Raw genomic sequence first — 19112 nt, 5'->3', positions numbered from 1 at the left:
ATTGTTTAAAATGCTTTTTAAAGAGACCTTGTCCTGTGTGACATCTTTGTCCTATGGTGTGACAGTACAGGCGTCACACCGCAGGACATTTTCTGTCACACCAAAGGACGTTTCAGCCTTTTGTGTTAATTAATGACCTTGCTATTCCAAGCTAACTTGTCAATAGCGGTTTGCAACACACATTTGCATAATTTTCCATGATTATGTAGTTTAACATACAGTTTTTAATGAAAAAATATAACTTAGGGGTGTCACACCAAAGGACAACAAAACGTAAAACACGTTTTGTAGTGGTTCCAAAAAACTTAAATATTTAAACAATTCTGAGACAAAAATTGATTGACCATGTGCACATGTCATGGGCTTGAAGGAGCTTCAGTAACACGACCATGAATGCGATTTTTTTTCTGGAATTGGCTGATTTAAAATCAGGATATGGTGTCACACTATAGGACATGGTTTTCAGAGACAAGATGTATCAAGTTCCTACACTTTTAGAAATATATCGATGAAAAAAGTGATTGCCATTTACTAAAATAAATACATTTTTATGCTTTTATTTTTAATTTATACAAGTTGTAATTTATTGAACCATGCTTGAGACAGTCACACCATAGGACAATTTTGACATTTGCTCAAAAAATGTAAAAAAAATCAAATAACACTGCAGCTATTATATAACAACAGTTCCAAGTAGGACAAAGAAATGTTTTACAGCATTTTTAACAACGACAATATTAATAATAGTCTTTTTTATCTTGTGGGACAGTGAAAATGCCATGTTACGTCAACATCCTGTATATACTTCTAGAGGTATAGAATGTACCTCTGTTTTTCTGAAATTTTCTAGACAATATTCACCTTCAGATGAATGTTAACCTCCAGATAAAACAAAAAAAGGTTTTTGTACAGTAGAATTGCATGATTTTCCACATAATGTATGTGAAATGCAGCGTTTTAGCTGTGGAGTAATGGTCTGCTTGTTTACCTCAACAAAAGCAGCGAATCATTGATATTCTGATGTCCTCTTTTATATATATATATCAAAAGTGAGACTGGCTCCACCTGTATTGTTATTGCATCTGTTTGAAATCATAATCCATTATCTAGAATGTTAAGAGCTCATGCTGGTAGGGATAAAAAAAGGCTGCATTATTTACCACAGCAAATTCTCCAGGGATACTACGAACAGCCTGTTTACTTTAGGTAAACATTGTTGTGCGTTGTGAAGAGAGAGAAAAAAATAACCCCTAACAACAGCGGAAAACTTTCCCAGAATGCTTTCACATGTACGCAACTCCTACTCCTCTCCACTATTAAAGTTCACAAAAAGGTCATTTTGGCTTTCAGACACCCTCTTATGCCGCTGCTCCGGGCTGTAAATGAAGCTCCACCATCCTGCTTTGTCTCGCAACCATTATTAAGTTTAACAACCATGTATGTTTTTAACAGAAAATCGGTAACGGGGCATCAGAAAATGTTGGCCTCTGGATTCCTCCTTGACAGTGTCTGTTTTCCCAGTCATTCGCTATCAGATGGCCTCTATTACACAAAACCTTTAGAAGAACCTGGCAACGATTCAGCTTTAAAGGGCACGAGCGAAAACACACGCAGAATAATTATGAAGCCGCTGACCTCTTGCTCATGCAGCAAACGCCATTGGCAAACATCTGTAGTGGAGAAAATGGGTGAGTGAGTTTAGTATTTCTGCAGTGTTTCAGGTATTGGATTCTGCAGCTTTACTTAAGGGGAACCTGATTTGAGGCTGTATCCATTTATCAATACCTCTTTAAGGATTTAAGTTGCATTAAAATGCAAGAGTTTAAAGCCTCAGTTCCTTTCTTGGTCATGCAAACAAAAACAGCTCTTGGAAGTAGCTAACAAAAAGTAGGAGCATTGCAGTAGCCAAACATTGTAGCTTTTTAAGTTGTTTTGTCCATCAAGTAGCAATGTGTTTTTTTTTGTCACACTTTGATGCTTTACCACCATGCAAACTGGGATAGTAATAAAATGTGCTCACCTAGAATAGGTCATCTGGAAAAGGCCCAAATGATGCACTTGATATGATGTGGTCACACGGTCTTCGCTCATGGTTCCCGGTTTGTCTTTAATGAATCACAAGGGTGCTCACAAACACACCATTTGAGTTCACTATACACAACAGTCCATTTGCACATTTTTAGCTTGAATTTGTTTGTTTAGATCGGTCATTTAAAGGGACAGTTCACCATAAAATGAACATTTGCTGTTGTTATGCCATCCAAGATATAGGTGACTTTTCTTCTTTAGTAATACAGAGAATAAGATTTTTGGTGAGTCATAAAATACAAATCAGCGGATGCCCGTTTTTAAGAATTAAAACAAAAAACAACAACAACAACAAAAAAAACATGTAAAGCAACACAAAGTTAATAAATCTGTATCCTGAGGATATATTAAGGTCTTATGAAGTAAAACAATCAATCTGTGCAAGAAACTGAACATTATTTACAACATTAAACATTATTTGCAAACAGGGAAATCTGATTCTTTTACTTGAACTGCTTCTCTCTGACAGTTTGTTTCAGTGAACTGGTTCAGTTCATTTACATAATCATGCATTAATACAAATTTTCATTTTGGGTGAACTAGCTCTTTAAGTGCTTCTTAAAAGATACATAGATTATATAATTACTTCCATTTTTGTTTTGTGACCAGTGATCACCACTCCTTAAGAGAGTTGCGAAATCTGAGTCATTTGAATGAATCTGTTCATTTAGATGGTTGATTTAAATGAAAGAATCATAGATTTAAATAAACCCCTTCCATCTTTTTTGTTTTTGTTTTCTATTTGTTGTATAAATTTGCATGTGTACTCTTTACATAGAGTTGTGAAAATGATTCATTTGAGTGAATATGTTTATTTAGGTGGTTCATTTATATAAAAGATTCATAGATTTATATAAAGCCTTTCACTTTTTTTTAAATCAGTGATCAGCGTTATGCTTTATAGTTTTCTATTTGTTGTATAGATTTGCATGTGTTCTCCTTTCATAGAGTTATGAAATATGATTCTTTTGAGTGAATCTGTTCATTTAGAATCATAGATTTAAATAAACTCTCCCATCTTTTTTTTTTTTTTTTTGATCAGTGATCAGCACTATGTTTTCTATTTGGTTGTATAAATCTGGACGTGCAGTCCTTTCATAGAGTTACAAAATCTGATTAATTTCAGTGAATCTAATCATTTAGATTCATAGATTCATATAAACCCTTCAGTGTTTTTTTTTTTTTTTCAGTGATCAGCACTCCTTGTATAGAGTCATGAAATCTGATTCATTTGAGTGAATCTGTTTATTTAGGTTGTTCTTTTAAATAAAAGATTCATGGATTTATATAAACCCTTTCATCAGTTTTTTTTTTTTCAGTAATCAGCATTATGTTTTATAGTTTTCTATTTGTTGTACAAAATCATTAATTTGAATGAATCTAGATTTAGATTAATTTAGGTTCATTTAAATTAAAGATTCATAGATTCAAATTTACTCTTCCATCTTTGTTTTTCCCTTTTTTATAAGTGTTCAGCACTATTTGCCTGTAAATTAATATAATATTAATATAAACTGATATAAATTTACGAAATCTGATTCATTTGAGCGAATCTGGTTCATTTAAATTAAAGATTCATAAATTCAAACAAACTCTTCAGTCTTTTTTTTTTGGATCAGTGATCAGCACTATGTTTTCTATTTGGTTGTATAAATTCATATTTAGAGTTACAAAATCTGATTCATTTGAGTAAATTTGTTAATTTAGATAGTTCACTTTAATTAAACATTTTCCATATTCTTTTTGATAGATACTACCATTTTCTCCTTGATGACATAAATTTGGTTGTGTCCCCCTCACATACAGTTCATTTGATTCAGTCTGTTCATTCAGATGAATCATTTGCATGAAGTAGTTCAAAAAAAAAAAAAAAAAAAAAAAAAAAGAAAATTCTTGGATTCATCAAAATCCTTCCATCTACTTTTTAAAATAGTGATCACTATGCTTTCTACTTGGTCATATAAATTTGCACATGTGACCCACTCATAGAGTTAGGACATCTGATTCATTTGAGTGAATCTGTTTATTCAGATTCATTTTAGTTCAATTACAAAGATTCAAAGATTCTTTTAAACCCTTCAGTATTCTTTTTTTTTTTTAAAAAATAGTGATCACTAGGGGACTACAGGGAACTCATATTCATTTGAAGCAGTCTTTCTCTTTTCATAGTTTTTCATTTAAACGAACTGGCTCAAAAAAAAAAAAAAAAAAAAGATTCACATTTTAGCATGTATTACATTATGTAGTGTAGCTAAATACAATTCAGATGGGTAGCTCAGAAGCAGTTTCAAAGAAGCTTCCCCCACACTGCAGCGTAAGTCATTGGTCTCATATGGTAACATGAAATGATAACATTTATTGTAGCGCTGATTGAGCTAATCGAGCAAAAAAGAAGAAATACTCTTCTTCATAAGCAGCTTAAAGCTTCTCTCGGGCCCAGTTCATGTTAAAATGTCCCAGCGGGGTGCCTAACCTTTCAGCTGAAGAGGTTTTCCACTGGACTTTTTTGGCCCCACAAGCCAGACATTAAATGTCTCATCCCGCCATTTCAGCACAGGGCAAATGAGGACATCTAGAATGACAGCTTTCTTCTTTGAAGGGGACAGGAAATGAAGGAGGGAACAAAAGAACAGTGTCCTGACCTCTGATACTGTATCACTTTTGCACCGATTCAAAAAAGGATTGAAAAGACCTGGCCCACCATGGAAAATTACGGGACATTCTGCGATGTGTGAAATTGCTGCCACAAAATTGCAGTTTCAAAATCTTGTACCTCAGATAAAACCTTTCTTTGTGAAATATGTGTTTTCTTCATATTTAATAATAATAATTAATCGAGGCAATTGAAAGTTACTGTGTTCATTTGGGAATCCCTCATTTCATGCATACATACATATTACGTTGAAATTGACAAAAAAAACAAAACAAAACAAAAAACAAAAAAAAAACAGCATGACGGTCCTGTACATTAGATCGTTAAATTACTTTATTTCTGATCTCATCATCAAAATTTTTACAAAACATTTTTTTTCTGACAATAATATACTCAAAGAAGAGCCACATTTTTGCATTTGGAGCAGGTCTTCACAAAACTGTTTTCAATCTGTGTACAGATGAAAACAAAAGAAAACAACAGCAAACTAACAGAAGGGTTATAACAATGCATATTTACATCCCACAAAAACAATAACCCATAGCCTGGGACCAGGCAAAGCCAGAGAAACATGATTTTCATGGAAGTTAATGGGCCTACAGAGGATGAAGTGGAAGGTTAAAACGCAGGGGGGGAGAATACAAATGAGAGACAATATTGCTTTTCATTGTGTTTTTGCCCTATGTAATCCATTAATAGATTGAGTGGGGAGAAATTAATCAGAACCAAAAAAGCAAAATTTGCTTGAATCATTAGTTTGAGTTCTCCATAAATCATCACGGCCAGATCGTTGATATCTACACAATTAGCAGTTATGTCATGGCTGTTTCTATAGATCTTGTATAAAACTGTATTTCAATTCTTTCTTTCTTACAAAGCGGCTCTGCTTTACAAATGGAACAAAACATCCGACTCAAAATGTTAAGCTGAGAAACCTTGAACATGCTGGATGGGTTTGCAGACATCCAGCTAACAGACGTCATTTTAACAAAAGCGTTGATACATCAAGGCTTCAGGTAACAGTGAAAACGGATACATGGGAGCTACTGCGACAAGCAGGCTTACTGTATACCAGTCAAAATACGAATCAAACGTCTGTCTATATCAGATGCTTTTTTCCTGACACTCAAAAGCGCTTGAGCGAAAACCACAACTCAGAATCAGCTTGAAATATGTAAAGCAATAAGCTTTAGTCACAGTCGATGCAATGCTGAAACGGTCACGAACGAAAACAAGGCGGTTTGAGATGGATGTACAGTCAGTCCAAGTTCTGTCAGTCATTCTGATATATTTCCAGAAATGTTCAATCAAAAAAACACTCCAGAAAACATGGGCTCATGAAAAATAGATGATCTCAGACCAGTAGGACATGGTGAACAGACTGTACTTCCATCCCTCCGTCGTGTTCGCATTTTCTCGGCCTAATTTTTTGTAATTTCCTGTTTGTTGATTATAATACATTCAGGTCGGAGTGAGTTTTGTCCAACAGAGCTGCATTATAACCAATTTTATATTAGTAATGAATGTCTTTTTTTCATTTCAGTGGAAATTGTGTCTCTGTTCCAAAACCTAGCACGCTGTCTACGTAGGCAGCATTTTAAGGCATTATTGGCATGTTCCCAATTTAAAAATGTTCCAAAAGGTAGGCAGCATGATTAAGCTGCCTTCTAAAATACCTACTTTTGGCCAATTTAATTCAGAACGGCAGGTCTTCTATACATAGAAGACAATCCCATGATGCATTGCTTTGAGGTTACTTAAAATAAAAAGAAATACTTGTTGAATACTTGTAAATATTGTTGATTATGAATACAATTCAATATGTGAACAATCTGTTCATTCAGATGATTCACTGAAATTAAATGACTCAAAAAGTGTAATAGATTCACTTAAATCCTTCCATTTTCTTTTTATTTTGTGATCAGTATGTTTTACTTGGTTATATAAATTGCTTGTGTGCTCATATCATAGAGTTAGCAAATCTGATTCATTTATGTGAATCTGTTCATTCAGGCAATTTAAATAAATGGTTAAAAAACATTTTGATAGCGATCACTATGTTTTCTACTTGATTATATAGATTTGATTCTGTTCCCTTCTCATAGAGTTAGGAAGTCTGATTCATTGGAGTGAGTCATTTTATTCAGGTAGTTTATTAAAATGAATTGTGTCATTCAAAAATGTGTAGATTCATCTATACCTTTCCATTTTTTTTCCCAAAGTAATATGTTTATTTTCTACAGTAGTTGTAATTTACACAGAGCTGGGAATTCTGATTCATTTAAGTGAATCTGTTCATTCAGATGATTCACTGAAATTAAATGATTCCAAAAGTTTGATAGATTCATTTAAACCCTTTTTTTTCCTTTTATTTTGTGATCACTATGTTTTTTACTAGGTTATACAAATTTGTTTCTGTGCTCTTATCATACAGTTTGGGAATCTGATTCATTTGTGTGAATCTGTTCATTCAGAATAATTTAAATGGTTAAAAAATACTTTTGACTTATCTTTCCATCTTCTTCTTCTTCTTCTTTTTTTTTTTTTTAACAAAATATAGCTCACTTTGTTGTCTACTTGGTTATATAGATTTGCTTCTGCTCCCATCACATATATTTAAGAAATCTGATTCATTTGAGTGAATCATTTTGTTCAGATGGTTCATTTAAATTGTCTTTAAAAAAAAAAAAAGAAAAAATTGTTTAGATTCATCCAAACCCTTCCATCTTTTTTTATAGTAATACGTGTGTGTTTTCAACAGTATTTGGAATTTACACAGTCTGATTCATTTAAGTGAATCTGTTCATTCAGATGATTCACAGTTTAACAGATTCATTTAAATCCTTCCATTTTCTTTTTATTTTGTGATCACTATGTTTTACTTGGTTATATAAATTTGCTTGTGTGCTCATATCATAGAGTTAGCAAATCTGATTCATTCAGATAATTTAAATAAACTGGTTAAAAAAAAATAAATAGCAATGAATGTTTTCTACTTGGTTATATGGATTTGCTTCTCTTTCCTTCTCATAGAGTTAAGAAATCTGATTTGAGTGAATCGTTTTATTCAGATTGAAACTAATTGTGCATTTAAAAAAAAAACTTCCATCTTTATTATGTTTTCTACAGTACTTGGATTTTACACAGAATCTGGAATTCTGATTCATTTGAGTGAATCTGTTTATTCAGATGAATAAAAACAAAAAAAAAATTAAATCCTTCAATTTTTCCACTTAGTTATATGGATTTGCTTCTTTTTCCCTCTCATAAAGTTAAGAAATATGATTCATTTGAATGAATCGTTTTATTAAGATGGTTCATTTAAATTAATTGTGCGCTTCAAAAAAAGATTTGTAGATCCATCTTCATTATGTTTTCTACAGTACTTGGATTTTACACAGAATCTGTAATTCTGATTCATTTGAGTGAATCTGTTTATTCAGATGAATAATTAAAAAACAATAGATTTATTTAAATCCTTCAATTTGCTTCTTTTCCCCTCTCATAAAGTTAAGAAATATGATTCATTTTAATGAATAGTTTTATTCAGATGGTTCATTTAAATTAATTGTGTGCTTAAAAAAGATTAGATCCATCTTTAGTATGTTTTCTACACTACTTGGAATTTACACAGCATCTAGAATTCTGATTCATTTGAGTGAATCTGTTCATTCAGATGGTTCACTTAAAAGAAATGGATCAAAAACTAATAGATTCATTTAAACCCTTCTATTTTCTTTTTATTTTGTGATTACTATGTTTTACTTGGTTATATAAATTTGTTTCTGTGCTCATATCAGAGTTTGGGAATCTGATTCATTTATGTGCTTCTCTTCCATTCTCACAGAGTTAAGTAATCTGATTCATTTGAGTGAATCATTTAACTCAGATGGTGGATATATCTCTCCCATCTTGGAATTTACAGTCAGGAATTCTGATTCATTTAAGTGAATTTGTTCATTCACATGAATGAAATGGTTCAATAAAGATTCAGATTCGTGTTAGTATTATGTAGTGTAGCTTTTAAATAAGCAGCTAATAATTAGTCAAATTTAGACTAGTTATAAAGTATTTTACCCCAAATTAGTGCACTACATGTTTTTGTTTACCACAACATCATGATGTTAGCTTAGCAACATGCTAACACTCATGTAAAATGTGGATGTTTCTATATATAGCACTCTAAAATGGTCCCTTCTGTTGATTCATAATGGTTAAGATGCTGTCTACGTAGGTGGCGAGGCAGCTCGCTAGATTTTGGAACAGATCCTTTGGCTCTTCGACCCATTTTTCACCCGGCCGTTCTGTCCAACACTCACTTGCTAAACTACGACACTTGATGTCGAGATAGTTTGTGGGCTGAAGCTCTGGTTGAATGTGGCAGATTTAGTAGACAGAGAATAAGTATGGTGACAGAGCCAAGTCCACAATAGCAGCAGATGTTAGCCCCATGGGCCAACCCCCGCACACTGACAACAGCGCTACCTCTCAGCCATGTGCAAGCATGGTGATAAGCGAAGGTTTTTTTCTACTCCAATTTCTGCACAGATGAGCAGATGCATGTGTTTGTGTGTGTGCGTGCGTGTCGTACACAGCTCCTTTCACCAAGACTTTTGCCCCAATATTTATATGGCAGCGCAGCAGAGAAAAAAACGGCCAGCGAGCTGAAATTCTCTTCTTTCTCTCAGGCCTCTTCCTGTCCTTCTGGATATTTGCATTAGACACTCATTTGAGAGTCAACACAGACATATAAAAGTCTTCTCTGTTCCTTTAAATCCTACCCTTGGGGAAAAGTGTGTTCCCAGAAGACACTGGGGCCCAAATCGCAAGGGGGAAAAAACGTTCAAAACAAACAAACGAGAGGAAAACTGTGAAGCTGCATTTTTTTCTTCTTCTTTTGAAGCTCTAATTTTGCTTTTATGTGCATGAACTGTATTAGTCTATTCTTTGTCTGGAAGTGCTCTCTGAATATTAGCGAATTACGCCTACTTCTGTTAGAGAACATCCTTTGCGGACGGAGACGATTAATTGGAAATTTGCATTTAGCTTGTTTGTTCTCTAGCACCTGCTTGGATATTTCCAGGGACAACTCCTGGAAGTGTTTTGCTTTGTAAACATCAACACAGGTTTGATTTAACCCTCCTTATGTCGCAAGAAACTATGCCCACCTATGATCCTGGTTTCAAATTTAAATCTGATTGCACTGAAATCCATTAATAATTCATGAATTCTTGATTAGGGATTATTCACATTAAGGATAATGCGCATATGTGTTTTCTGGTTCTGAAGTGTATTATGATTACAGATTTGAATAAAAACAATTTGTGTTAAAAGGAGCATTTTAGTTTTACATCTCCATTTTGACAAACATCAAAAATCACTTCATCATAGAATGTGCAAGGCACTGCATTTTTTTTTTTAAACATCAAAGATTTTGGGGTCAAATATCATCCATAAATAAAAGGTTTACACTGCTGTTTGTAAATTTGCAGTCTGTACAATTTCTGAAGGAATCTCTTATGCTCGGCTACATCTGTTTGATACGGAAAAACAGCAGTATTTTGAAATATTACAATTTTAAACTCTTTATTATTTTAATATATTTTAAAATGTAATGTATTTCTAAGATCACATGATCTTTCAGAAATCATTCTGATACAGTTTACATATAGAATCTGCAAAATGTTAATTATTTTACCAAAATAAGAGGGATCATACAAAATGCATGTTATTTTTTATTTAGTACTGACCTGAATAAGATATTTCACATTCAAGACGTTTACATATAGACACAAGAGAAAACAAAAGTTAAATTTATAAAAATCACCCTCGTTCAAAAGTTTACATACACCTGTTTCTTAATATTGTGTTATTATCTGAATGATCCACAGCTGTGTGTGTTCTTCAGAAAAATCCTTCAGGTTCCACAGATTCTTTGGTTTTTCAGCCTTGTTGTGTATTTGAACCCTTTCCAACAATGACTGTATGATTTTAAGATCCGTCTCTTCACACTGAGGACACCTGAGGGACTTATATGCAACTATTACATAAGGTTCAAACACTCACTGATGCTTCAGAAGGACACATGATGCATTAAGAGTCAGGGTGAAAACTTTTGAACATAATAAAGATGTGTACATTTTTCTTATTTTGCCTAAATATCATATTTGTTTTCATTTAGTAATGTCCTTCAGAAGCTATAGAAGATACTCACATGCTCCCCGGAAGACAAAATAAGTTAAATTTATCCTAAGTTTTCACCCCCCGGCTCTTAATGCATTGTTTTTCCTTCTGGAGCGTCAGTGAGTGTTTGAACCTTCTGTAATAGTTGCATATGAGTCCCTTAATTGTCCCCGGTGTGAAAAGATGGATCTCAAAATCATACATTGTTGGAAAGGGTTAAAATACACAACAATGCTGAAAAACCAAAGAATTTGTGGGACCTGAAGGATTTTCCCAAGAACAGCGATCAGTTTAACTGTTCAGGACAAACAGGGACTCATGAACAACTATCACTGAAAAAAAACAGCTGTGGATCATTCAGGTAACAACACAGTATGAAGAATCAAGCGTATGTAAACTTTTGAACGGGATCGTTTTATAAATTCAACTATTATTTTCTCTTGTGGACATTTTGTATGATCCCTCTTATTTTTGTAAAATAATTAACATTTTGCAGATTCTGCAAGGTGTATGTAAACTTTTGACTTCATCTATATGCTGATTTGCTGCATAAGAAACATTTACTATTATTACTGCTGCTGAAAAATCTAAATCTATAAATCTAACAATAGATGATCTATTTTTGTTATGTTTATTTATTTATTTTTTATATAGTTATTTGTATAAAAGCAGTTAATTTTTATCATTTGCCGGATTTAAATATCACAAACATTCATATTTATAATGTATTGTTTTTACCAAAAATGAACACGACAAAAGGAGGGTTAAAAACGTAAATGGCAAGATGTGAATGACAAGCGAAAAGAAGATGCAGGGGCGTCCTCAGCCTTACGTAAATGACCGTAAAGCAGCAAATTGTCAGAATAATGGGAAGAGACAGTTACATAAGGCGCCATGATTTGGCGACTTTGTGGAGGAGGAGAACCATTGCTTTGAATGACGGTTTAAGAGCTCAGATTATCTAGTCAAGGTAACTCATCCAAATAGCTGATAGGATCGGATGCTTTCATTTGCATTTTCTTTGTTTTAAAGCAGAAAAATTATGAAATTTTGCAGTTCCCAAACATTTTATAATATTTACTTCATTATATATATATATATATATATATATGTATATATATATATATATAATTTATATCTATTATATATCAATTAGTATAATTAGGATTAAATATTCCCCTGCACAACCGTCTGACTTTGCCTTTTCAAATTCAGGACACAGAAAGTAGTATGGATTTTCTGCAACGCTGCCATTGAGCTAATGCCTTGCTGTAAGGAGCATTTTATGAGGTTGTAAAGTTCTTGCGACTTACTCAGAATTGAAATGCGGTGGGCAGGTAACCCTATTAGCATTTACTTAACAACATCAAGCCTATACTTGATACATCATGCATGAAGCCTCGGAGCAAAGTACAAGCTACTTTCATTGAACAAGTAGATATTGTTTTGCCTGGGTGTCTCGAAAATACAAACCGAGGAGAAAAAGAGAGAGAGGGGATCACGACGGTTAGGGCACATAGCAGAATCAAAGTATATATGACATTAAATGAGCATTGATATCAATCTTTCGATTCCCAAACAGTAAAGTGATACCAAGAAAATGAAAATCTATGATGCTAATGAGATGAGGAACCGAATGAGACAGCAGATAGAAAAATATCAATCTTTCAAACAAGGGGTCATATCCAGTTTCTCTAGAAGCGTGTTCTTTGATCAGGGTGCGCGTTTAAACAGCTGAGGCTTCTGTCTTGTTCACAAAATTTGTGTTGAAAGAAGCAAAACAATATGTTTCTTTATACTCTCTATTTACAAGATAAACATACGAAGGTAACTGGTGCCGGAAACCGTCAGGACACGTTTCAAAATGTCTTTGATCGTCTTGACAGCGTCACTTCTCTCGAAGAGATTGAGACATGACAGTGTGAAATCCGTTTCTTACCTCGCCAGCACATTTCCTGTGACGTCATTGTGTTTTATCCATCCAACGTGTCTGTTACAAACATGCCAGCGTAGAGTTCTGGAGCAGTTATCGTGGCTCCTGAGGAGACGGGTCCCAGAGGCCTTGAACAGGTTGAAATTCGCAATATCCACACTGACCGTTGGTGAGGTACCGTGTCCACATTCATTGTGTGAAGTCCAAACGCACAGGCACACAGGGTGAAAAAGAAAAGAAAAAATATCTGTGTTTACAGGCAATAATTCCATATTCTCATGTAAGTCCTTTGAGGGTTGAAAGAAAGAAAAACTAAACTGAACGTCTACATGACCGGACAATGGCTTGTAATGCCAGAGAGTTTCTTCAAAGAAATGCTCTGCTGAACTACAGTGAGTAAAACAGCAAACTGAGTAATGCAGAATCAGTAAAATGTGACTAATGGATGACTACAGAAGTCTATTAGACTACTAATAGTCCAACGTTCAATGTAAAAACCACAAAGGAGCATCTGGTCTGCCTTAATCTCAACTCGAACTAAAAAAAGAACAGTCCCTCGAATGCGTATGGGAGACCAGAGGCTATTGTAACACTTATTCAGCATATGCTCAGTAGAGATCACTTTCTGCCTGAGGAAAAGCATGATCGTTTGACTTTGTGAGAAATAATATAGATTTTTTTTTCTTCTTGTCTAAAATTGTACCTTTGAATAAAAACATAAATTAAAAAATGAATGTTTATTATTTGTCAATATTTTTTAATCACTACAAAATGTAAAATTAATTAAATAAAATTAAATCAATTTAATATATATATATATAAAAATTATTATTTTTGTCTTTTAATTAGTTTATTATATAATATAAAATATTTTATTTTAATAATACAGTTGAGGTCAAAATTTTACATACACCTTACACATCCATCTTTTCACACTGAGGATTATTACAGAAGGTTCAAACACTCACTGATGCTTCAGAAGGAACACAATGCATTAAGAGCCGGGGGTGAAAACTTTTGAACAGAATGAAGATGTGTACATTTTCAGAAGTTACAGAAGATACTGTTTCCAGAAGACAAAATAAGTTACATTTACCCTGGTCTTCAAATTCAAAAGTTTTCACCCCCCGGCTCTTAATGCATCATGTTTCCTTCTGGAGCATCAGTGAGCGTTTGAACCTTCTGTAATAGTTGCATATGAGTCCCTCAGTTCTCCTCAGTGTGAAAAGATGGATCTCACAATCATAATCATTTGAGAAAGGGTTCAAATACACAAAAATGCTGAAAATCCACAGAATTTGAAGAACCTGAAGGATTTTTCTGAAGAACAGCAGGCAGTTTAACTGTTCAGGACACGGTCATTTTTATAATTTCAACTATTGTTTTCTTATGTGGACAATATGTAAACGTATTTTATGTGAAATATCTTATTCAGGTCAGTGCTAAATAAAAAATAACATACATTTTGTATAATCCCTCTTATTTTGGTAAAATAATTCTACAAAGTGTATGTAAACTTTTGACCTCAGTTGTTAATATAAAGAATCTTGCCACTTAAGAGAGTTGTTTCATGACAGATAAAATATGTGTTATCATCTAAAAGTGATAATGATCCAGTAAAAGTACTACATATTAAATTAATAATGCTATTCTTTTGATGTGCACTCTTATTGGAGATATGATGGGCTGATTAACATTTTTTTGTAAGTGCTATGATTGCCCCCAGTCACTGTTATAATAAAACTCGTAACACTCTGACTACTTATATTAAATTCAATGCAATGACACTATTACTGCTGGCACATATATTTATTTCTCAAATCAAACCATGCCATGTAGATTTGCAGTAGTCTGACTTATATAGGAAAATTGCTATTACAATTGTCCCCGGTCTCCTATACGTCTTGCTGTTATAGCCAATTATAGCAACTTCATCCATGTAGCTACTTTGTTGAGTGACATCTGAAGTCAGAAAATCTCTTTGTAGCACTCCATGGCCTGAGGTGACTGACCACCTCTTTCTGAACTCAGCTGAGGAAAATATTGGTTCGATATACAACTGGAGGCTTTTATTGGAGGTTCAAGCTTAGATAATTGGAAAGCCTTTTGAAAATGGGTTGTTTTGGCCAAAAACATGTTCTACGCAAGCATGTAAATGCGAACGCTTCCAGCCAAGCTCCATTTCACACATTGTCATCTGGCAAAAACTCAAGTATTTTAGCGTTCTCAGTTTTTCCCTTCAGGTCAGTTAATGTCATAGCGTAGCAACAGTTTGAAAAAAATACTGCTGAGCAAGTTGACATCTAGCTAGTCACCTCAATACTAACACATTTGTTACAACAGTTGCATACTTGCGAAGAAAATGTTTCCACCGCTGTATGGTAACTCCAACATGCTAACCGAGTGTGGGACGTTTGCTCCGCCCGCTTAGGATTCTTCCCTCTTGAAGCTGAAGTGTGTAATTTTTTGGCTTTTAGTGAAATACAGAAACAAGTAGGTTTTAGTATGAACAAGTGGTTGACATGTAAACATTGTGACACATTGTTTAAACACTGACAAGCCAACATAGCAACACTGGCTCAACCAATGGTGTACGTTTGGGGGTGTGGCTTTCTGTGTACCTGACCAATGGCAGACAAGGGAAACCTTTTTAAAAACTACTGCACGCATGAAATTACACACTTCAGCTTTTAAACTTAAAACACACACACACTCACAAGCAAACACACACACATACGCTATCTAGTTATAATGTAGCTTTGATGTATTTCATTCTGCATTTCAGTGCTGAATTTTGCAGAATCACTCGTAAACTCACACATTGGCCCACACATTATAGTATGCGTTAGACACATACCGATTAGTTTGATTACATTTCGAAAAGAAACACAAGCTATATGTACATCTAAAGAAGCTTGATCTTTGGTACATGTGCACGCCGAAAGACCTTGCCCTGTGAAACTTCATTTCGATTTTAATGAATGCCTTTTTTAATACTCTAGAGATCTTCCACTGACATGCTCATGTCTGGACAGATCTGTCTTTTTAATCAAATAATGACAGCATTTATGAGTGCTCCCTGGCAACTAAATGAAAATAACAGCGAGAGGCCTTTGAGCTCTGGTGAACATTAATTTGTTTCTTTTCATTCTCTCGTTCTCACACTCTCTCCCTCGTCACAAAAAAGAAACCTTGTTTATAGCACATTCCTATTCATTCTTCACTCAGCATGGGAGAATCACCATTATCTACTCCTCAGAGAAGGCGTCCTGTAGCGTCGCTACAGAGCGAGGGCTGAATGAAACCAAAGCCGCGTTTAACGTCTCATGCATGTTGCATTGGATTTCAATTTGCCGTTGAGCAGAACGGGACAACAAAACGTGTGATTGGGAACAAAGAAAAGATGGAAAAAGACGAATGGAATCCCATTTTCCAGGATACACTACACTCCATAATGGAAGTGTACCGTATGCCAGATCCTCGTGTCCTCCAGCGACGTCGTGGGAATGTTTTTCACTTCTCTATATTCACGAGAAACAGTTAGCGCACAGCGGTACGCACAGTTTTCGGACGCACCGCTGCGTTGATGCCGGCAGAATGTGGATCACCGCCCTTTTTTCAAATTACCCATCATGCCTTGCTTTGAGAGCGGGGGCCGTTAGCGTCTAAAAGTGAGGGTGCTGGTGGAACGTTCTGTTGTTGGATAGTTAATGGAGCGTTCTGTGGTGGGATAGGGGATGCTGGGCCCCTCCACGGGCGCTCTCTGGCTGGGCGGGGAGCAGGGTCTCACCGTGCCCGTGTTGATGGTGGGCACTGCCGGAAGGGCCACAGTCTGGATGGTGCTCCTCTCACGGGGGGGAAGCTCCTCCAGCCCCTCCAGGGTTTGATGGGCCTGGCAGTAGTCCACTATGGGCTGCTCGTACCTGTAGAAGGTCAGAGTGCTCATCTGGTGAGGGACCTGTGGGGGGTAAAGTAGAGAGAGAGAGAAAGAATGAGCTGGAGATGGCTAATTAGAATAATTAAGTCATTAACAGTCATTAAATCGTCATTAAAGGGATAGTTCATACAAAATGAACATTTTGTCATTATTTGTTCACCCTTATGTCAGTTTAGACCTGTATGACTTACTTTCTTACGTAGGACACAAAAAGAGCAATTTTGAAGATTGTGCTGGTCACTATTTTCCATGTAATTACAAAATAATGGGGTCCGGAGATTTCAGAAGCACCATGAAATATCAAAAAAGTGGTCGATTTGACTTACAGCTTTCACTGTAAAAGATTATCTTTGGAAGTTGTGAATAAAACAAAGCTTATTTGACTATGTATTAGAAGAAAACCCCTTTTAGTTGTTTTTATTTAAAAATTTTTAAACAATTTTCTCCTTCAGACGTTGTTATTCACTGATAATGTTCTATAGATTCTCCAGTTAGCTAAAGTTGAACTTAAATTGAATCATTGCAGCTGCTAGAGTCCTTACCAGGTCAAGAAAATATGATCGTATCACCCCAATTTTAAAGTCTCTGCACTGGCTACCTATTAGGTTCCGCATCAGCTACAAAATATTACTTCGTACCTATAAGGCTCTCAACGGTTTAGCTCCTGCATACCTAACTAGTCTTCTACCACGCTACAATCCATCACGCTCCCTAAGGTCGCAAAACTCTGGACTGTTGGTAGTACCTAGGATAGCAAAGTCCACTAAAGGAGGTACAGCTTTTTCGCATTTGGCTCCCAAATTCTGGAATAACCTTCCTGATAACATTCAGGGTTCAGACACACTCTCTCTGTTTACATCTAGATTAAAGACTCATCTTTTCAGCCAAGCATTCAAATAATGCATCTCAAACTTTTCCTGCAGTTATATCTGATCAAATGCACATTATTAAACTTTTTAGCTCTGGTTAAACAAATCTTTCTTTGCTTGGTTTGAACAGCAGCTAAGATAATTAAGTTCCTATTTGTTCTTTGTTTCTGTCATGGGATTGACATCCCGTGGTAACTAGGAACTCACAAGCTTCAGTCTGGATCCAGAACACTTAAGAAGAAATAATGCCAACCCCTCAGAGGACTTCAGATGATGCCAACCCTGAAACAATAATACAGCACTACCAAATTTTGCTACTAATTTATAGTGTTCTTTGTCGGTTTGATTACGTCATTAATTGATCTTTGCCATACATCTCTGCCATATATACATCAACTTGCTTTGCAACAATATCTATGGTGAAAAGCACTATACAAATAAATTTGAATTGAATTGAACTGAATTGAAATCATTCACAAATCTGACTGATTCGTTCAAACTGGAACTGAATTAATGATTCGTTCATGAATCAGACATTGCTACATCTTTAAAAAAGAATTTTCAGTGAATTAATCATTCAGAATGGAACTTAATTAGCGTTTTATTGAAAAGATCAAATTCAAAAGAAATATTTGTTTAAATATTGGACATTGCTACTTCTCTAAAGAAGAATTTTCAGCGAATTAAACTTTCAGACTGGAACTGAATTAAAGTTAAATTGAAATCAGATTCGAAAGAATGATTTATTCACGTATCGGTGACTAACAGTGAATTTCAGTGAATAATGACTTAATAATGACTTAACTGAATTAGTGATTCATTAAAAAAGATCTGATTCAGAAGAATGATTTGTTCATGAATCAGCCATTTCTATGTTTCTTTATAAGAATTTTCAGTGAATGAATCATTTTGGTCGGAACCCAATAATTCATTTTAAAGGTCTGATTCAAAAGTATGTTTTTTTTCACAAATCATACATTATTACTTTTCTAATGAAGATTTTTCACAGAAAAAATAATTCAGATTGCCACTTAATTAGCATTTCCTTGAAAAAATCCATTCAAAAATATGATTTGTTCACAGATTGGACATTGCTGCTTCTCTAATGAAGAATTTTCAGTGAATGAATCATTCAGACTAGAACTGAATTAAGGTTTCATTTAAATCTGATTCAAAAAAATGTTTCGTTCACAAATTGGTAAATAACTGAATTTTCAATGAATAATAACTTAATAATGACTTAACTGAATTATTGATTTATTCTTGTTTCAAAACAATAATTTGTTCATTAATCAGACATCACTATGTCTCTCATTAAGAATTTTCACTAAGTGAATCATTCAGACTGGAACTGAATCATTGTTTCATTTGAAAGATCTGATCCAAAAGGATGATTTGTTCACAAATCAGACATTACTTCTTTTACAAAGAAGATTTTTCACCAAAATA

The 19112-nt window shown here is 34.5% G+C and overlaps 1 protein-coding gene across 1 annotated transcript in view; it reads right to left on the bottom strand.

The window, feature by feature from the left end:
* Nucleotides 1-10545: 10545 nt before the first annotated feature.
* LOC127171664 (leucine-rich repeat transmembrane neuronal protein 4) overlaps nt 10546-19112 on the bottom strand; it is a 142492-nt gene continuing 133925 nt past the window's right edge. The window contains exon 3 of the mRNA XM_051120440.1: nt 10546-16815. Coding sequence (XP_050976397.1) covers nt 16516-16815 — 300 coding nt within the window. The 3' untranslated portion in view covers nt 10546-16515. The remainder of the gene's footprint in view (nt 16816-19112) is intronic.

The sequence above is a fragment of the Labeo rohita genome, chromosome 10 (assembly GCF_022985175.1).
Source record: "Labeo rohita strain BAU-BD-2019 chromosome 10, IGBB_LRoh.1.0, whole genome shotgun sequence".
NCBI classification, from domain to species: domain Eukaryota; kingdom Metazoa; phylum Chordata; class Actinopteri; order Cypriniformes; family Cyprinidae; genus Labeo; species Labeo rohita.
Note: the sequence above shows the minus strand (reverse complement) of the source record. Positions and strands in the feature narration are given on the sequence as shown.